Source organism: Biomphalaria glabrata, chromosome 1, assembly GCF_947242115.1.
Source record: "Biomphalaria glabrata chromosome 1, xgBioGlab47.1, whole genome shotgun sequence".
Classification (NCBI taxonomy): domain Eukaryota; kingdom Metazoa; phylum Mollusca; class Gastropoda; family Planorbidae; genus Biomphalaria; species Biomphalaria glabrata.
In genome coordinates, this window is record NC_074711.1 from 1,601,497 (window position 1) to 1,623,007 (window position 21,511).

Here is a 21,511-nt window from a genome sequence, read left to right on the forward strand (position 1 = left end):
ATAAACCCTGATGTATGTAGTTCTATAAACCCTAATGTATTTAGTTCTATAAACCCTAATATATTTAGTTCTATAAACCTTAATGTATCTAGTTCTATAAACCCTAATTTATTAAGTTCTATAAACCCTGATGTATGTAGTTCTATAAACCCTAATGTATTTAGTTCTATAAGCCCTGTCTGATGTATGTAGTTCTATAAACCCTTATGTATTAAGTTCTATAAACCCTGATGTATGTAGTTCTATAAACCCTGATGTATGTAGTTCTTTAAACCCTGATGTAATTAGTTCTATAAACCCTGATGTATTTAGTTCTGTGAACCTTGATCTTGATGTAAGCATCTATATGGATGAATTCATTATATAATGTCTTAAACTTAATATGTTCCACATGTAATATCAATAAACACACCATAAAACAAGATGACCTGTTCTAGAAATACATAAAATGAAAATATTTATTGCACTTTGAGATATAGATAGATCAAACAAGATGATTTATGTAACATACATATTATGTTGAAATGTATATGCATAGTAATGTACAAATAAATAACACAAAACTTTTTTTTTTCAGTAATTGTTTCGCGTAAAAAGTTCCTGAATAGACCGTATTCCATATTTTGTATTTCCTCATATTCATGGCCACTCTGCTTCAAAATAAATAAACAAAATTTAAAAAGGAAGTTTGTGTGAGATACTAAACTCGCAAGTGGCTACAGTAGCTCAGTCGTACTCGTACTCTTACACATAAGTACATATACCAACATTTCATCTATTGCAGAATAGCATGAACCAGTGGCGTAGCTAGGAATTTGACATCATTTGGGGGCCCGGGAGGGGGGGGGCTTGACTTCCTGCATTTAGCGTAATATTTAATATTTAATGTAAAAACAATTTCCTCATTTGGCTCCCCCCAACCTGGCTACGCTACTGACACAAACTGCCAATTAAATCATTTTTATTTCCACATTTTTATACATCGGCATTCAATATGAATACTAATTTTAAAACAAACAAATGTTTAGCTTTCAGAAGACAAAAAAGTAGCTATGGACACATATAATTAAATTATATTCATTTGATGCAAATATCGAAAACCATACATATCTACTGGTAGATAGAAAATACAAAAGTTTGTTCCCTCTACTTTGCTATGCAGTGGTTGCCACACGGCAATATAAACTATACATGTACACCATTTCTAAGTTCTGCTGTTTAAATATTAATGCATGGAAAAAATAATAACTTGCATACTGCATCGAACATAACAAAGTAGCTCTTAGATTGAGCACGATGTAAGTGATGATACAAGTGATTATACAAGTGATGATACAAATGATAGATTTCAATTAGAGATTTTCATCTATGGTTGAGAAATCTATGAATATCTAGGTTTTTTTTTGTGGTTTTTTTTGGTGTGACCCGTGTACAGAATAAAGGAAATCTTGCTAAGTTTTTATATTTTTTTTTGTTTCACTTTTTAAGCACTGCAGATTCAAATGTTCTAACCTCTTCCGTATCTAGCTTTTTTTTTTTATTCATTTAGTTGGCAACATTGAAGTTCAATTTAGCATCCTTGACATTGGTTAGTTGATCGTGAAGAGAGCTCTTTAGTTTTTGAGTTTGAAATGTGAATGTGACAGACTAGCAAACAGCACAAAACGAATAAAACCGCTTAAAAAAAAAAAAAGGAAATTTTATAAATAAATAGACAGAGAAGTCCACATTTTAAATTAGATCATCCAGTAATTAATAATTTCCTATAATTATACTTCTGATGGTAATAATGAGATGAGTTTTAAAAAAAAATGATACTAAAACTAGTACCATGAAATGATTGTATCACGATCTTATTCATGTGTCTTCACACTTGAAATGATACAATTAAAACCAAGGCAGATAACTCGACAAATTTTGATTCCTTTAAACCTTATCATATCCTGACCTCCCTTTCCCTCGAGTGACGACAAAACAGGCTCCTTCCTGAAATACAAGAGAAAAAGGTGGAAATGTCACATGACAAATCTAAATCTTAGGATGTAAATTTTTTATACATAAATTTAGTAAAAAAAAATTTTTGGGTACTTTTGAGCACAGTGGAATCAATTTCTAAGATCTTTCACTTGTGTCATAGAGTTGGCACCAAGGAATTTTCCTTATGTTGTCCTTGACATTGTTTATTTTGTCTATTTATTTCAAAATCTATCTCAATCTTCCTCTTTTCATTTTCTTACTTTTTTCTTCAGCTACCATATTTCTTCATATCGCTTTCTCTACTTTTCTTTTTTACTGAATCTTATTGCTTCAAAACGTAAACACTAAAACGGAATCTTCAAAAATCAGAATGAAAACAAAGAGAAGATTACTCTGGTGAAATTTTATTGTGAAAATTCTCAATATTTAAAATGAATACTTTGTTTCTAAAAAAAATATTTTTGAAATTAGAAGCGTTCCCTACCCCCCCCCCCCCCCTCTTAACTCTTTCCCTCCATAATTTTTTTTTGTTTTTTTTTTTGCACATTTAGACGGAATTCATTTTGCTCATTACTATTTCACTACGGTACCATATTGTGATTAATTTCAATTGCTTTGCGATCAGATAATGTTTTATTTGGTATAGAATTAAAGGGGAATGCATGCTCCTTCTATATAATATAAAGTAAAGTTGTTGTTTTTTTTTTATTAAACTTTAATTTAATTTAATTAGGTCAAATCAACGATGGTATCATCGATTAGGTGAGATAGAGTTAAGTGTGAGGTGCTGGGCGGCATCACAATCTTGCCCTGTTTTTTTTTTTACGTAACTTAATCTAAGGCCAAGCCTGCTTTATTGATCCTTATGGAAATTTGTTGTGATTACAAGGACTCTTCTCATATAAAGACAACACGACAGAAAAATTCACATAAATAGAAAAGACACAACATAAAGAGTTCATTCAGCGACTACACACAGGCATTTTGGTCCTTTTCATGTTTCCTGATCAACGGATAGCGTTGTTTGTGCTATGAAAAGTTTGGCTAGACAGTAGGCTTAATGAGTCTCGGTCTCAAAAAATATGCTCGGGTTTTTCTACGGGCATATGCCAACACATATTTATTTCTATCCTGGCGTATAGAATGTACCATTTATAGCCCGGTTTTTCTTTTTATTGTTTTGTTTCAAGCTTATGAACTACATTAACATAACTAAGAAAGCTCAGAACTTGATGACGTCATTACCTTAACTAAACCGGGAAATCCTGACCAAAATGTATAGTTTGGTATCACTTCCTTGCCACTTGCTTTACGGGCAAATTTTTGGAATGAAACTCCGACCAGAAGATACAAAACTAGAGCTGAGAAAAATCTGGAAAGACGAAACAAAATAGTTCATATTATAAAGAGTTTCATGCGTCCAATATGCCACATAGCAACAACATTCCTGGCTTTTAGTTTCTGACATATATAGGAGTTGGCAGCTAAAGAGGATTAGGTCATATGCATAGACATAAATAAATATAGACTGGCCGATTAAAGAGTCTTATGAAACGAAAATTTGTGACTTGCAATTTTGTGTACTTTATTATACAGCATTTATGAGCAGTATAAAAGTTAAGTATTCAGATCTGTTTCAGCCACACACCTATATATATATTGTAAATAAGGAGGCAGTGTAGTTTTGTTTAATCTCTAAGAATGAAGATCATGCAATTTTTCATAATTCGGAAATCCGACTACAATAGATATACATGTTTTCAAGTTACATGAAGTTACTTCCTTCGGCCAGTCTATATCTATGTATGTATATGGTCATATGATTAAACGCAAGAAAATGTACGGACATAGAAATTTTACTAATGTGTCTTTCCTACAGAGTTGTATTTACAGTTGTTTTTTTTTTTTTTTTTTTTACAATACCTCTATTCAGGTCGCACATTCATGGATAAAACATGGACCCTCATGGATGGAATTGGTTATAATGACTTTTCTAGAAATTTGACAGTTGGGAAAAGATTTAGGCATACTGGGAAAACTCAAGTTTGGACGTTATAATTTTTGTTATAATTTTTATAACTGTAAAAATAAATATTTAAATTTAGCCACTAGAAAATGATAAAATTAAATATTCCCTGACTGAAAACTTACATGATGACCAAGACAGTCCCAACAGAGATTCCTGTTACTATGGCAGACAACGCGCCATCTTGTGGGCAACAGGCCTTGCTGTGTAACTTGAAGCTCTGTAATGAAAGCAAGTAACGTTCCCTTTCAGACCTCGGAAACTATAAAGTTTTACAAGTTATAGTGCGTACGGTTGTACTACTTACGTAAAATAACGAAGGATTCTCTCCCAGAATTTCTAGACTAACTGTGTCGTCTGTTGCACACACCAGCTCTACATTACTAGTTCTGGAACGAGTGAGTGAAAGAAATCACAAACACTTGGTGAAAACTAGGTTAGTAAATATATAGAGGTCAGGGGGAGGGGTACCAGACGTCCGGCAAAAGGCGGACATTTCCTCCTTTTTTTAATAGGCCTATCGTCTTCCCTCCGGAAGGCAATAGCCTAAAGTGTGATAATGTCTGATTTTTACTGTTTTTTTTTTTTTTTTTTTGCTGTCGTATTTTAAACTTCATATGTTTTGTTTTAAAAGGCATATGATAACTCATAAACACTGAAAGATGTCAAGTTTGAGGCAACATCATTCATGCGTGACCTCCGTGACCTATGTCGAAGGCGCCGATTCATGTCGATATATAAATATTTTTATATTCAGAGCTCCTCAAGAACGGGCTTTTTTTTTTTTTAATTTGAATTTCTGAAAGTAATGCTAATGTTTAAAAATAATTTAAATAATAAAAAAGCTTATATTAAGTGTAATTGTATTTGTATCAATTAGTTTGTACCAGAATGTAGTTTAATACAGTGTCGACTATAGATATAATAAATCTGTGCGATTAGAAATATTTGTAATAATTGTTATTGTTTAGCTTTTAGCTTTCTGAATTTTGCGTTACGATCCTATCACTAGTGTTGACCAGTTGTGAAAGGGGGAGGGAAGAAGGGGGTATCTTGTGAATGTTTATCCGATCGTTTTTTAAAATGCATAAGAAAAATCTTCACTCAGGGCTCAAGAGTCCTAAAGGGGACTAATTCAATTTATACCACCATATTGTCAAGTACGATTTCTTTCTCTTGCTCAAGATACCAAATAAAATAAATAATTACCAATAGCTATTTAACTAATTTGTGTGTGTGTGTGGGGGGGATTGACTATTGTGTTGTCAGGTAAAAGAAATAAGTGTGCGAAATTTCAGCTTAATCCGAGATTGTGTGTGGGAGAAATAACGTGTACAAACTTTTGTCCAGACAGACAGAGTTGATATAAGCTTTGTTAAAAGCATCTTCGCTGATCTACGCTATAAGTTTTGAGTGTGGTCTGTCTGTCCCGTTTAGATCTCGAAAAGATAATAAAACCAGAAAAGATATTGAAAATCCGATATCATGTTCTTTATATCTTTCAAAGTTCTGATGCTACTTTTTTTTCTTTTCTAAAAGCGAATTTACTATGCAAGCAGTTCCTTACCATTAAAATACACAATTTATTTTACAACTATGTAGTATATAAAGCACAAAGTAAGGCGTATGTACCTTCGAATGCCCCACATAGAAATCAAAATCGTTTGACCAATCTTGGTAAAACTTGGCATTAATGTTCCTTAGGTCATCGCAGAGACCGTAGTGTATCTTTAACTCTTTCTCTCCGTAATTATTGACCACATTCTGGTGGAATCAACGTTGGTATCGTCAGTTAGGAGAGAAAGAGTTAATGTTCTCCCACAACCGGAAAAAAAAGGGGGGGAGGGGCTTAAAATTAAAAATCTTAATTTAGCTCTATTAAAGAGCGAAACGTTGAGACATATCGGGGCATATTCTGCTAGTTCACTATAAATAGTAAAATACAGAAAAGACTATATCAATACGGGAGTGGATTTTAAATATATTTTTTACATATTTATGCGGCCTGTGACGTGGCAACGAGCTATTGGTCGGATTTACCCGATATGTTGGCTGCCTGGTCGTGCGGTTTGCGCGCTGGACTGTCGTTCGGATTTATCGACGGTCGAGGGTTCAAACCCTGCCCGCTCCCATCCCCCGTCGTCCTGCAGGAGGTTTGGACTAGGAAGTAAACTATCTTAAACTCTGAAGGAACATCCGAATTATGTAAAAACATTTTTTTACAACTGCCCACAGGTTACGATCAGTGTTCAGGCCTTCTGTATTGGTTGTCTCACTCTTACACACACACACACGCACGCGCGCACACGCGCGCACGCACACACACACACACACAAAATAACACAGTTAATAATAGTAACTAGAGACTGCATGAGAAATCTCAACATGGAAAACGTTACTGGTTATATGCGAAAAAAATTAGATTATATGTAGACAACTCTCCACCAAAAAAAAAAAAAACAACAACAGCATATAAAGAAACAGAAAGACAACAGTAATGGGATTATACCACTAGACAATACATGTGTCTACCTTGTGACAGCGCCATCATGATATGAATATTGAAGGGTGACGCCCACGTCTGAGCTCACGAAGACACTTGATTCTTGGGACCCACAGGGGAAATATTGTCCTTGAAGGTTTAGTTGACATACCTGTACGGATCAAAGAAAACAAACTTATCATATTAATTTTGATTAGGGAATTTGAATAATTGTCTGTTGGTAAAAGTACCATATTAAGACTTGTAAAGGCCTTAAGCTATCTTATATATGGGGCCCCTTTGAGGCCTTTTTTAAGTCCGGATTTTATATGTCAGTTCTAAATACTTCTTGGGGGCCCTAAGCTAAAGCTTGTGCTGCCTATAGATAAATCCGGCCCTGCTGGAGATGTATAAAAGGCAAAATAAGAATGATATTACGAGGTTATATTTTCATTAGTATGGTTTTTTTACTCTAGTGCTACCCCCTTTTTCTAATGTAACTAAACCAAGGCATTATATTATTAATTATTGTAATTTAGTACGAAACTAACTTACCGCCATGTTGGCGCACGTGCTCTCTGTGAATGCGATACAAGGATTGTAAGAGAATCGATTATTGTAGTATTGGTCATACATGTCCTTGAACCTGCACAGGAAGGTCATGATACATTTTAAACGAAAGAATCTCCTCTTTGTTTACATTTAGACCTTAACTCTTTCTCTCCGTTATTATTTTTCCACGTTTCGAAGATATTTTTAATTCTGTTCATTACTATTTCACTCCCCTGTTATGATTAGGCTTCGATAGCTTTGTTGTTTGTTATCAGAAAATGTTGTATTTGGTATAGAGTTAAAGGGAAATGCATGCTCTTTTTATATAACACAAAGTCGTGTTTATAAAATTAAACATTAATTTAATTTAATGAGATCAAATCAACGATGGTATCGTTGATTAGGAGAGAAAGAGTTAATGATCCGATGTACAGTATTTACCAAAAAAAGAAATAAATAAAACAAGCGAAACACACACACACAAAACAAAGCTTATACTAAGTGTAGTTGTGTCAGTTGTATTTGGATCAGTCATGTAACCTAATTATCTTATCTTATTTTATATAATACAGACGTTACTTCAAAAAAGATGATTACGTCCTACGCGTCATGCATTTAGTCATGCATATTAACCAATGACTAAAATTCTGCCAAGTCACTGGTTTTCCTGGCTAGCTCAGGCAACCCATTCCATGCTCTAATAGCACTAGGGAAGAAGGAGTATTTGTACAAATTTGTCCTAGCATATGGGACGAGGAATGTGCCTTTATCTTTGTGTCTTTCAGAGTACCGGGTACCGTGATCTTAAATGGACATAGGGCTTTCCTAAAAAAAAACGAAATTCAAAATGCAAGTCAACACCGAGATTCGAAGCTGACACTTCTTAGACTTAGAATAAATTTATTTACAAAATGCGTGGTGGCTGAGTGATAACCAAACCTTGAGGTCCCAGGTTTGAATCTCGGAAAAGACTGGTATTTTATTTATTTTTTTAAACTTGATATCTTCATCATTATTTCATTCAGGATGTTGAAACTAAAGTGGTATTCATTTACACAGTCTACTACTGTTTAACTAGTACAATAAAATAAACAGACCCGCTGCAAAAGGACTTCTTTAAAAGCCTGTGACAAAAACCATGACTGATACTGATATGCTAAATGAAAATTTCGGGGCCCCTGAAAGGCGCGGGTGCCAGTTTGGAACAATATGTAAAATAGGCCCTAATGCTGGCCCTGATTGTGGCAATATATTTATAGATTTACATGATAATTACAGAGAAAAATAAATTAAATAAATGGATGGATTATTGGCATCTTTTGGGGTCTAGAAGTGATTCTGGAAGTGGTTCTCGACTAAATCGTCTACTGTATTCTCATGTTATCAGTACGAGCCGCTGGGTAAACTAAATGAGCGAATGAGAGAGAGAAGGGGTCAAGGAGAAACAAAAGAAGAACTGGAGCAACGAAAGAGAGAAAGAGAAAAATAGAGAAGAGAAAAAGAAAAAAATAGAGAGAAAGAAAAAGAGAGAGAAAGAAAGAGAGAAAGAAAAAGAGAAAGAAAGAGAGAGAGAGAAAGAAAGAGAGAGAAAGAAAGAAAGAGAGAAAGAAAGAGAGAGAGAAAGAAAGAGAGAGAAAGAAAGAGAAAGAAAGAGAGAGAGAGAACGAGAAAGAAAGTTTGTGAGAACGTTATAAAGAATAAGAGAGAAAGAGAGAGTCAGTGAGAGAGAAAAGAAGAGTCAGAAGATAAGAGATACTCTGTGAGAGAAATGATAAAAATGGCCGAGACTTACCTGGGCCCAGGGTTTTGAGCCAAGGGGCTCAGATCTATATGTTTGTCCGCGTATGTACAAGAGCAAGGCCCCACTTTAACACAAACTTCAACAGCCTGGATGTGAACTAGACTCATCAAAACACATAGTAGTACTCCCAGTCCAGCCATCATCACCAGTTCCGAAATAGCCCGACCACTTGTAGATGTGCTTAAAAAGTCACTTCTGTGAACACAACACACACACACAAACGACTTGAATACTACGGTCGCCTGCTTTTCTACACAAGTTAAATTAATTTCCAAGGAATGAAGAGTGTTACAAATAAAACGAAAAAACAGAGGACGATGAATCAATATGGTTGAAGACTCGGGGAAGAATTAATAGTACCAAGCACAAATGAACTCATGTCAAACCAGGTTATCGCCAACACACGACCCGTGATAATATGATAGTTCTGATACACACTAACTTATCACTTGCATTGAGCATCATCGAAGTAATGGGCGGAACTTGGGAAGCTTCCTTGGTAGCATTTGATCTCTTTTTTTCTTCAGTGTATAAATGTAATTTCTAAATGCTAATAAACAACATTGTTCTAACTCTGCGGAGGGGGAGCGGTGAGTGGCGGAGTAATCTTGACTTCAAAAACCGGTGAAGCCTACAATTTTGAACTTGGAATATTTTTTTCTATTTTGAACATCCCAGATTGAATTCTAATGAGTACCTAACATCAGTTTGGGAAAGTAAAAGCGGTTGGTCGTTGTGCTGGCTACATGACATCCTCGTTAGCCGTTAGCTGTTTACACAGATGGGCTTTTATATTATCGTCTCCGTGTATTTCAAGGTCTGAAAGGAACTTTAAAAAAAACTGCGGCTTAGAGCAGCTATAAAAACTCAAACGTATACATATCACGTGACAAAACAAGGTCACTCTGTCACGTCTGTATCTCTTACTGCACTAAAAGATCATTTGGTCTTTCACATATAATCCTACAGGGTACAATCCCAGGTGTAAGAAAGTTAGGGATAAAAGTAAAGTTTCCCTTTCAGACCATGCAATCTACAGGGAAGATGATGTCAAGGTCATCTGTTTCTTTGGCCCACGGTTAACGAGGGTGTCATGTGGCCAGCACAACGACCAACCGCCTTTACTTTTCCCCAATTTATGTCAGGTACCCATTAGAGCTGGGTGGACTTGGAGACGCCCAAAGATCCCGAAATTAAACATCCCAGTTTTCACCAGGATTCGAACCTGGTACCTCTGTTCGGAAGCCAAGCGCTTTACCTCTCAGCCCCCCCAAAGTTAGGAATACAAGAAGAGAGTAGCGGATGATGTTGTTATAACTCTGCCATGCGCATCGCCATCTAAGCTATTGCAGAAGGTGGTGCGCACTGTTAGAGACTAGACCAGGGGTTCTCAGCCTGTGGATCGCGACCCCTTTGGGTGTCGATTGACGATTTGCCAGGGGTCGCCTAAGACCATCGAAAATATGGATTGTTATTGTCTACTCTTCTATTTCTGTATGTGTGTGTGTGTGTGGTGGGGTCGCGGCAGAGTGGTGGATTGTAAAAAAGGGTCGCCGAACTTAAAAGGTTGAGAACCGCTGGACTAGACTGAGGAAGATGTCAACACATAGACATATGTGTCAACATGAGGAAGAAGAACGATTCCGCCCAAGTCTAGAGCCAATATGAAAAGACTGTGCTAAAGACAGATGTTTTATGTGCTTGTAATGTCCTGTGAATAAACATCCTTGCTTCCTTGAGTTGCCTCCCTTAAGTTATTACTATATCAAGGAATGAATCCGAAATCTCGCATCGTCGATGTCGTCGTATATCAATAAATGACGAATTCGTTAACTTTATCCTAGCTAGGCAGGCCTTAGAGTGGAACCCCCAGGGAACAAGACGCAGAGGAAGACCATAAAGAACATGGCGACTTGGCGACGCAGTGTACTTGAAGAAGCAGAGAAGACCGGGAAGAGCTAGGAAACTATAAAAAAAAACTAGCAAGAGACCGTTGAGAGTGGCGTGTTTTTGTCGAGGCCCTATGTTTCATGAGGAACTCAAAGGAGTGATGATGATGATGGTCCTAGCTAGTACGTCTCGTTATTTAGACACAACTCTCTTGGCCTACTTTCTTTAGTTTGTACAAAGCTTACACCAACTCACTCTGTCCGTCCGTGCTAAAGGCACATTCCTCGTCCCATATGCTAGGACTCATTTGTACAAATGCTCCTTCTTCCCTAGCGCTATTAGAGCATGGAATGGGTTGCCTGAATCAGGCAGGAAAACCAATGACTTGGCAGAATTTAAGTCATTTTTTTAATATGCATGACTGAATGCATGACGCGTAGTGCGTAATCACCTTCTTTTTTTTTTTTTTGTTGAAGTAACGTCTATATTATATAAGATAAGATAGTAATGTGCTTTTTTTTTTTTAGGATTTAGTCTTTACATTACTAGAAAAAAAAAAACAGCATAAAAAACATAAAATCAGAATTCACCTTAAAAAGTGAAATTAAAATCACAACCTTTATGGTATAAGTAAAGTAAAGTTCCCCTTTCAGACCTTGTGGTCTATATGGCATCTGTTTCTGTGGCCTACGGTTAACGAGGGTGTCATGTGGCCAGCACAACGACCAACCGCCTTTACTTTAATAATAATGTCATTACTGTGAAATAAAGTGAGTAGATCAACATTTGAAATAAATATTTTGTCATTGGGTATTTAAAAATGGTGAAATTAGGACAATAAGGTACAGGTCTGGAGTGTATCAAGAGTTATGCATCATGATATAAGACAATATAAGTCATGGGATTAAAAAAAAAGCAACATTCTATTAAAAACAAAAAATCGTAGATCTAACAACACAGCAGACATAATCAGATAAAATGTGTGTAGAGTTATCTCCCTTTTGATGTCAGCTGCTTTTTAGTAGTTAAAAGTATACCACTTTCCATACAATGCAAACACACACACGGATTCACTTTTTTAAAAAAAAAACTTATTCACACTCTCGATTGCTTACATTTTACATCCGTCACCTCCCCACACACTACACACACGCCCACACAAACACACACAAGGCAGAGAAATTACTTAGGCCTACAGTAGATCGAGACCTGGTCAAGCGTAGTGGATAAAGGGGAAATCATAAACCGTAACGAGGTGGTCACGCCATAAACCAAAAGAAATCTCCAAGAAAACAAAAAAGTTCTAGTATCTATAGGCCCTATATATAATTCTCTACGTCGCCCAACCATGCGGGACACCTGGCACGCACGCCGACTCTCTAACCCTCCTCCCGATGTAAGCACACTATGATTGGACAGGCTATAGGATGCATATATTCTAGTATTGGCCTAACCAAGGTTAAATAACATTTTAGTTTTATGTTCTTGATTTATAGAAATTTCTTTTGATAGTTTCATCAATATGGGGATTCCGTGACAATTTTTCATTTATTATAACACCTAGGTATTTTGCGTTTTTAGTCTGTGTTACTGGTTTACCACGAATAAGATAATACCCAGGAAGACACAAAGATAAAGTGTAGTAACCTTATAAAATACTTCATGAAGACATGTCTTGATTCTAGGTTTTATTGTACAAGAATGACAAAACAGCTCCCAATAACACAGTACACACACGCACACAAGCTGACCTGGACACCAAAATATTTCGACACACAAGAACAGATCAGTTCACAACACTCAACAAGAAACAAGAATACACAACATAAAGGCACACTCCTCGTTCCATATGATAGGACAAATTTGTACAAATACTCCTTCTTCCCTAGTGCTATTTGAGCATGGAATGGGTTGCCTGAATCAGGCACTCATTTCTATGAAATGATCCATGGTAACTAAAGGAGGCCATGTTACTAACAAAACTTTCCACCGCCGTGCGTCAACTTGTTCCAAATAATTTCACAGGACGGAAATAGTAAAATTCAAAGATAATATATTTTATATAGGTTAGTAGTATAAACTTGAACTCTTCTGTGCGTACGTTACGTTTTTTCCCTAACAAAATTTCCCACTTTAGGAAAGAGCTACCTTCACACTTCTGCATTCAACATTTCAAATTAAAAATTGACACTTTCAAAATATATTTTAAAAAAAAGAAAATACGTTTTAATTAACGCTGGTTTCCTGTCATTGATTTAAGACTTAATTGAATCAAGGGAGCTAATGTTAAATATAAAGTATTGTCATGTATAATTTGGCTATCAAGTTTTAAAATTCGTACTTTATCTTTTGAATATAGTGTTCATTTTATCTTGATATTATCAGAAGCTAATCTGATGTTCCAATACCACATCGTCTGCTGGAGGTATATAATAATATAAAAACTTACATTCCCCTTTACGAAATAAAACATTTTTATTCCAAGAAGAAATCTTTAAAAGATTCACACTATTGACCTGCACTGTACCCCGATTTCAATCTTAAAAAAAAAGACTAACAAAACTGGACTTAACATAAGATTGAAACTTATTGACTCACCCCGCTAATTGTTTTCTCTTGTATTTTATACCCACTTTAAAATTAGCTTCTCCAATTTTCACTCAGCTACTTTTAGTTTTATTGGACTCTTGCTGTTGTTTCTCGCAACGTAAAACATGCGTGTTACACACACACACACACACACGCACGCACGCACACACACACACACACACTTTCAACTCAAAAGAAGTCGAATAATTAAAGTCATATATTTTAATAAAAATATTTTAATACGAATACTCTCATCTAAATGTAGTATTATTCAAGTTTAACTTAACCAATATTCTGATAACAATCAGTAAATACAAAGTCATAAACTAATAGTGTTTTATTTGATGAAAAGCCGGAAAATAAACTTCATTTACTGTATCGATATTATTCATAGCCAATGCTGCACAAGTCATAAGCGAGTCTGCTGCCTGTATATTAACCATGTTTTGAAAGACGCGTAGAAATATCTCATATACTTGAATATGAAGATGACTTTTTGCATCCAGATATTGAGAATAAAACTCCGTCCTGAAAGAGAGAAACGGGTTGTATTAGTGGGCTCAGGTTCGAATCCAGCTGGATTTAATTCGGGATTTTTAGGTCGCCTCCAAGTCCACCCAACCCTAATGGGTACCTGATTTGCGTTGGGGGTGCAAAAGGTCGTTGCGCTGATCACATGATATTCTAGCTAACTGTCGATCACAGAAACAGAGCTTTATTCATCTTTCCCAATTGATCGCTTGGTCTGAAAGGGGACCTTTATTGTATTAACCATAGCCCTTTACAGGGTGGGGGTGGGGGTGTTCATCCGAGCCCATGATTAATAGGTACCCACATGGTCCATTAAAAAATTGTCAATAGAATTACTTTTAAGAAGTCATGCAGGAAGTCGTTACTGGCACTAGAACTTTGATATGCACATCTACGAATGTCTTACTAAAAGCACGGATACAGTTTGACACGATTTTTTCTTTTTTTTTTTTTCTTTCTGAAACTCGACCTTCTATTTTTATAAAATAAGGGGGAACCACTCTACGCCAATGAGTACAAATGAGGTGTGGGTCCAACAGACACAGGATTTACGGCAATGTAGAGAGTGCGACTTCCCAGAACCACACCCTTAAAAGAGAGAGAGAGAGAGGTTCAACGAAGTCAGAAATGAAAAAGAAATGTTTATTAAAAATAAAAGGGTGAACAATTAATAGTAGATTAAATATTTTTTATCTTCACTACTATATATTATAGAAATATTAAATTTATAAAAGACATTTTTACTAACGTTTTAGAAAACGGGCCAGGGGCTTTTACAAAATTTTGCCCTGGGCTTTCACTTGTGTATATTTTATCTTATATATTAGAGGCGTTACTTAAAAAAAAAAGAAGATAATTGCGTCCTACGCGTTTCATGAGTCAATCTAGTGATGCATGTTAATCAATGACTCTGCTAAGTCTGCTTTCCTGGCTGATTCAGGTAAGCCATTCCATTCTCTAATGGCACTAGGAAAGAAGTAGCACTTGTACGAGTTTGTTCTAGCATAAGGAATAAGAAATGTGTCTCTATCCTTGTGTCTTTCTGAGTATAGGTTTGTAAATAGTATAGAGTAATAGGTTTTGTTTTTCTATTTATAAACTATGGTTTAGTGTTTTATGTATTATAGATACTTAACTACTTGTAATGAATAGATGTCATCATGGTGTATGCTAAATTGCTAATTGCATTGAAAATGTGGGTCTAAAACATTCAATGTTACTCTATAGGTTAAGTCTGAAATATGATAATGCATGACTAAATGCATGACGCATAGGACGTAATCATCATCTTTTTTGAAGTAACGTCAGTATTATATAAGAGGATAAGATAGGTGCCTATTTCTATAGTTTTGTAATGTCTAGAAAAGACTATACTGACCTTGACGAGTCCAGGTAAGGATGACCAGAAAACATAGTTAGGTAATCTTTCCTTTCCACTGGCCTTCTTGACGGCAATCTGGAACACGGTGCCCAGTAGAACGTACGTCACCAAAAGGGAGAAGAATCTGCAATAGAATTTAATTGTTACATGACCGTAAGGCGTTAATTACAATTAACATGTAATTGGTGCTGAGAACCACTGAGAATAGAATGAAATATTTTGATGAATTGTTAGGCACCAGAACTGGTCTGGGGATTTCAAAACTCCTGGCTACCTTGGCGAATAACACGCTTAAACTTTAACTCTTTCTCTCCGTAATTATTTTTCCACACTTGAAAGGAATTCATTTTGCACATTACTATTTCACTACCCCTGTTATGATTGGGCTTCACTAGCTTTGTTGTTTGTTATCAGAAAATGTTGTATTTGGTGTAGAGTTAAAGGGAAATGCATTCTATTTTTATATAATTCAAAGTCAAGTTTTAAAAATTTATTCATTTAATTTAATTAGGTCAAATCAACGATGGTATCGTCGATCAGGAGAGAAAAAGTTAATACAGTGTTTCCCAAACAGTGTTCCGCGGAACCCCACTGCTCTCCGCGAGGCCCGAATAGGTGCTTCACGAAGTACTGGAATAATTAACCAGTAAGCTACCAGGTGAATGAATCTCTTTAAAAGAATAAGCAAAGTGTTCTGCTAAATACTCAGAATGTGCAAGGTGTTCCGATAAGGAGAATGTTTTGGAAACTTTGGTCTAATGTCATTTTCACTACTCGTTTTGGCAGAAAGACTAAAAGGTTCAAGAATTGTCTTTATTTGGTCCAGACAGTTTCCAGCCCTTTGCAAACATGTTGAATTTCTTTTTTTTTTTCTTTTTTTTTTAGGATACCTCAGCTTTTTAGCTTTTGACTTCAGTTGTCGAGCTGTTTACATCCTAGGAATCCTTGGGCCTTTGCCTCTTTTCTTAGCCTCTTTTTTGGGCATTGCCTCTTTTTTGGGCTATTGGCCTCTTTATTGGGCTTTTTTTTTTTTTTTTTAAAAAAAAAGGTGCATATTTTATTAGTAAGCGTACAAATTAAGTAGTTACATTTTAAAGTACAATGATTGCAAAACATAGCAATGCATATAGTTACATTTAGGTTGTCATAATATTTTAATGTTTTAAATTGCTTTGTATATGGCGTTATTTTTTTCCAATAGCATATAACGAATATTTTTGAAATTTAAGGTCTTAAAATATATGTGGTGAGAATGTCAACAATAGGTAATTAAATAGAAACAATCAAAGAGTGAAAGTAGAAATTTAAATGATATTAAAACATTTTAAACATCGTAGTCACATTTTTTTTCCACTTTGTCTACATTGCTTATGGTTGTTTCCTTTGTGCTTTGCTACATTACCCCAGCTCTTTATATTAACTTCTATCAAACGTGCATACACATCTATGTGTGTACACACTTATGCGAACTTAGGCATTTAAACTTTTATATTGTTTCTTTTGTTGTCTCCCTTTTAATGACAATTTTTTATGTTAAATTTCACTCAGGTTAATTATGCTCCATTACTTTTGCGGTGTGGATGATCACATCGTAATGGTAATCACAGGTCCTCATGTGAATGCATGCTAAATCCATATGAGATTGTAAATTAATGCAGATATTTTTATTTATTTATTGGTGTAACTTCTGCAATTGCCACTCTGCACAGGAATGTACCACAACCGTAACTACTAACCATTTCATTAATATTTTATTTTTAACTTTTTTTTTTTAATTAACTAAACTCACGTTATGCACATGATTGATCCTACAGACAAACCAGAGTCGCCATTACCTCCCTTGTATCCAGGGCAGCAGTAAGGAGACTTGAGTTCCAGTAACTGAAGGGAAACAACTCAGGAAAATATAACGTGGATTTAAAAAAAAAAAAAAAAAATGTCTGTCAAAACTTATGAGGCCTAAGTAAAGGAGAATGGTAAACCTATTCCACGTTACTAACTTGGCGCGATGGTTGGTTGGAAATGGCTAAGTGAACTACAAAGAAACATAACATTCTTCACTTTTTTTGTAAATCCAAATCAAATTATTAAAATGTTTGAAATTTCAATGATTAAATATGGACATTCATTAAGCAGATAAACCGATATATAGTTTGAAGCTTCACTCTAATGCAATCATACATAAAACACTGAACCATAATCTTCAAATACAAAAACAAAATTTAATAAAATACTCTGAAAGACACAAAGATAAAGGCACATTCCTCGTCCCATATGCTAGGACAAATTTGTACAAACACTCCTTCTTCCCTAGTGCTATAAGAGCATGGAATGGGTTGCCTGAGCTAGCCAGGAAAACCAGTGACTTGGCAGAATTTAAGTCATTGGTTAATATGCATGACTAAATGCATGACGCGTAGGACGTAATCATCTTCTTTTTTGAAGTAACGTCTGTATTATATAAGATAATGGAATGAGCCTGATAGCAAATTATAACGTTAAAAGAAGTTTGTTATACATTATGGTCGGATAAGCTATAAAACAATATTTCTCCTGGGTCTATATCCTGTAATTAGCCTGAAAATCACTGATTGATTAACTAACTAGCTTTTTTTTTCATTGATTCGTGTGTTGTCATGGACAAGGTATAACAGCGCAAAGTTTCAACTTGATCCGAGAATGGGAAAAGGGAGAAATAACGTGTACATGATTCCACCTAAACAGACAAAGTTGATACCGGGGGGGGGGATACGCTTTGTAAAAAGTGGCTTGTAACAAGGACAGATATAATACTTACATAACTACTCGCAGGATCTTCTTTTATGTAAGTAAAACTGAAGTCGTCAGTACAAATACAAGTTACAAACACTGTCCTGTAATTGAAATATGGTGCACAAGTTAACAATGCTTTTGATAGAATCCAGCTAAATAGAAGGAAAGTCAACATTTTATATGGTCTATGTGAAAGTGAATATAAACTTAGTGTACATACATAATGTCTTACGTACCAATACCTCAGTGAAACTATAAAAAAACTTAGCCAAATTTTAAATCTAGATAACCACGAACTTTATATGTACACTCTTTTCAGAAAGTTTGTCTTAGAAATCCAGTATGTTAAGTCCGATTCAAGGAGTAGTATTTTTACTTTTAAAAACATTTTTTTGCAGATTCGACATTAGTCTCAGAATTTGAGGACTTTTAGACTAGAGTCTATGAATAACAAAAAAAAAATGATTTCGACTGAAGTAGATTGTTAAGCCACTCACCTGGCCCCGTCTTTAGCTACCATGTAGAATATTGGTTGACCATTGCTATTGACAGTAGTGCCAGCGTTGTCATGAGCACCAATATCATAGTACAATGAAGGGACTTGAACTTGGATCGCCTGGCGGACGGACAGAGGAACAGAGACAGAGAAATGATTGAACGGAATTAAGAGTTAGATTTTAAAAATGGTTGAATGTTTAGTTGTGTGGCATGTGAGTCTGAGAGGTCAAAACGGCTACGGCTTGACCATCTAGCAAGGGGGGCTCGAGTTTGAATCCCGACTCCAGCAGAGTGAGTCTGCTGAACGACGTCATTACCCAAACCCCCCCCCTCCCAGATACCTCCTCACCCCCCCCCCCCCCCACTGATCCACAAACGATTAACAATGCGCTACATACAAGCGATTTCGGAACTCCGTTGAAAAGAGAGCACTAACCCTTTAGATTTATTTGATGACTAATTGGACCTAAACATATTTTCGGCCTCAGTACAGGGCAAAAAAAACATGTTCCGGAAGTGAAAATTGGTTGCGAAACCTGCCTTTATGGAGTGACTCCAGAGAAGGCTTACCATGTCTGCTTTCCTTATCAAGAGGCCCGAACAAGATAAAGGCCCTCAGAACACCCTTTCTTAGATTAAGTTTAGATAATAGTTACTCCACTCAAAATGTGAGACTGAAGCGATCCACCGATTAATAAGCCTACATTAGTCCACACATCTTCTTAGCATTAAAAAAAAAACGAAAGCAGGAGATGAATTCAGAATAAAAATAATAGATTTGAATGTAGAGCATGACCCAATAGATTTGAATGTAGAGCATGACCCAGTAGATTTGAATGTAGAGCATGGTCCAATAGATTTGAATGTAGAGCATGACCCGATAGATTTGAAAGTAGAGCATGACCCAGTAGATTTGAATGTAGAGCATGACCCAATAGATTTGAATGTAGAGCATGACCCAATAGATTTGAATATAGAGCATGACCCAATAAATTTGAATGTAGAGCATCATCCTATAGATTTGAATGTAGAGCATGACCCAATAGATTTGAACGTAGAGCATGACCTTATAGATTTGAATGTAGAGCATGACCCAATAAATTTGAATGTAGAGCATGACCCTATAGATATAAAAGTGTTAGACTCACCCCACTTGTGATGGTTCCCATTGTAAAATCTTTACAAGGATCCCAGTAAAACCGTTCATTCTTGGCTTTGTACTCTGCCGAATATCTGAGCTTGAAGAATTAGAGAATTACTTGTTAGAGAGTTATCTATTAATGTATACAAGACCATCTCAGAGAAATAGTTCATTTATGGAATTTTAATTAAAATATTTAATTGAATTAATGAAAAATAGCCCGAGGGGGGGGGGCGTTGTGGCTCTGGGGTAATTTCGGGATCTTCAGGGGGCCTCAGCTCTAATGGGTACCAGACATTAGGCGGGGAAAGTAAAGGCGGTTGGTCGTTGTGCTGTCCACATGACACCCTCATAAGCCATGGGCCACAGAAACAGTTGACCTTTACATCATCTGTCCCATAGATCCCATGGTCTTTGGAACTTTACTATTTTATACTTAACCCCTTTAAGTGCTGAGCTGTTTTTCAGTGAGTGCAAACAAAACGGAATTACAATTCTGATGTTTAGAGGCTTAACTACCATACGCGTTTTAAGGGTTAATGGACAGAATAATCGTATTAATGCCTCTTGCTCTAGTCTACACTATACACTTAGTCTTAGACGACCTAGATGTACTCACGGTTCTGACTGGGATAGAGGCTTCAGGTCAATGACTCCTTCCTCCGTGACGCAACTGCATGAGGTTTTATCGTATTCACATTTCTTGATAGCAGACGTCAAAGTCACAAAAAGAAGAATAAGGAAACATCCAGGTCTAGCAGGTAATGGGAAGTCCATTGTCTTTGATCACACAATCCTTGCTGGAAGTTCTCTCCCTTGTTGAATCTAAACTGCTGGCTACTGCTTTATGCTCTACCAATAATTTTCTGGGAGCAGAAGTGAATCGCTGAATATTTTCAGATCACAATAATACTTCCGCGTGCAGTAGTTGTTTACCCTATCAAACACATACTCAACTTGTTTAAAACTCAACCTATTCTTTCAACAGAAATAAAAAACGGTTCGGTAATTCTTTTCGTTTCAGATCAGACTGAAGTCCACATTTTATTATCTAGTTACAACTGTCTTTGATTTCATCATTGGAGAAAGCGACATAATCACTTCAGTATCTGTCATGTGTGTCCTATGAACGTGTCGTGTGTGTAACCTATTTGAACACACACATTTAAATGTGTGCTTGCTTCTTTTATTAGTTTAAACCTATTCACTTTGTTGGTTTTATTAGAGGCACGTGCGTCTATCTGTTCTGTAAGAGCCAATACCATGGACTATATTTAACACGTGATGAAGAGTCGAGGAGTCTCAAACTACTTCGCCATGATGACCTAGAAAAACATTTATGATTTTTGTGTATTTTTTTTTTTTGGGGGGGGGGAAACGTTTGTGAATATTTTATCAAGTTTTAACACACACAAAAATAACAAAGTATGCTGAATACAACTTTCACACACTAGAATATTAGAGCATGGAATGGGTTGCCTGAGCTAGCCAGGAAAACCAGTGACTTGGCAGAATTTAAGCCATTGGTTCATATGCACGACTGAAGGCATGACGCGTAGGACGTAATCATCTTCTTTTTTGAAGTAACGTCTGTATTATATAAGATAAGATAAGAACACATTTGGACACACTAGAACACACTTGAACACAGAGAAGTGGTCGTTTTTGGTATTTTAGGCCTGACCTAGAAATCTGCTAAAGAGGGTCATGACATGGCTCCTTGGATTTGTGGTCAGCGCTCTGGTCAGTCGTCTCGATGGTCAGGTGTTCAATCCCTAGCCTTCGCCAAACCCCCCTCCTCCCCGGCCGTCCTTCGGGTGGTCTGGGCTAGAATGTAATAATTTTTAATTCTGAAGGAACATCTGAAACGT

At 36.1% G+C, this 21,511-nt stretch overlaps 2 protein-coding genes across 3 annotated transcripts; both read right to left on the reverse strand.

Annotated features, from left to right (window-relative positions):
* Nucleotides 1-440: 440 nt before the first annotated feature.
* Nucleotides 441-9,233, reverse strand: LOC106051061 (uncharacterized). Its single transcript, XM_013206192.2, has 7 exons — nucleotides 8,830-9,233; nucleotides 7,041-7,131; nucleotides 6,536-6,657; nucleotides 4,311-4,392; nucleotides 4,129-4,223; nucleotides 3,223-3,349; nucleotides 441-1,986 (listed from the first exon to the last, which is right to left on the reverse strand). The coding sequence occupies exons 1-7, from the start codon at nucleotides 8,979-8,981 to the stop codon at nucleotides 1,927-1,929; spliced, it is 729 nt and encodes a 242-aa protein (XP_013061646.1). The 5' UTR covers nucleotides 8,982-9,233; the 3' UTR covers nucleotides 441-1,926.
* Nucleotides 9,234-13,537: 4,304 nt separating this feature from the next.
* Nucleotides 13,538-20,756, reverse strand: LOC106051106 (cation-dependent mannose-6-phosphate receptor-like). 2 transcript variants are annotated; one of them, XM_013206239.2, is made up of 7 exons: nucleotides 20,260-20,756; nucleotides 19,648-19,732; nucleotides 18,499-18,617; nucleotides 18,027-18,102; nucleotides 17,019-17,110; nucleotides 15,227-15,353; nucleotides 13,538-13,845 (listed from the first exon to the last, which is right to left on the reverse strand). In XM_013206239.2, exons 1-7 carry the CDS (start codon nucleotides 20,415-20,417, stop codon nucleotides 13,786-13,788), a joined length of 717 nt encoding a protein of 238 aa, XP_013061693.1. In that variant the 5' UTR covers nucleotides 20,418-20,756; the 3' UTR covers nucleotides 13,538-13,785. The 2 variants fall into 2 exon arrangements, with proteins under 2 accessions (XP_013061693.1, XP_055899224.1); XM_056043249.1 differs by having other exon boundaries at nucleotides 19,648-19,737.
* Between the last annotated feature and the right edge of the window lie 755 nt (nucleotides 20,757-21,511).

Excerpts from the sequence above, each read along its gene's own strand:
- LOC106051106 (XM_013206239.2), bottom strand. The coding sequence starts at position 20,417 with ATGGACTTCCCATTACCTGCTAGACCTGGATGTTTCCTTATTCTTCTT. Across the intron at positions 19,733-20,259 it reads CCTCTATCCCAGTCAGAACC|ATATTCGGCAGAGTACAAAG; the intron begins GTGAGTACATCT and ends CTTCAAGCTCAG. Across the intron at positions 17,111-18,026 it reads AAGATCCTGCGAGTAGTTAT|TTACTGGAACTCAAGTCTCC; the intron begins GTAAGTATTATA and ends GTTTCCCTTCAG.
- LOC106051061 (XM_013206192.2), bottom strand. The coding sequence starts at position 8,981 with ATGATGGCTGGACTGGGAGTACTACTATGTGTTTTGATGAGTCTAGTT. Across the intron at positions 7,132-8,829 it reads GCTCAAAACCCTGGGCCCAG|GTTCAAGGACATGTATGACC; the intron begins GTAAGTCTCGGC and ends CTTCCTGTGCAG. Across the intron at positions 4,224-4,310 it reads AGAATCCTTCGTTATTTTAC|AGCTTCAAGTTACACAGCAA; the intron begins GTAAGTAGTACA and ends CTTTCATTACAG.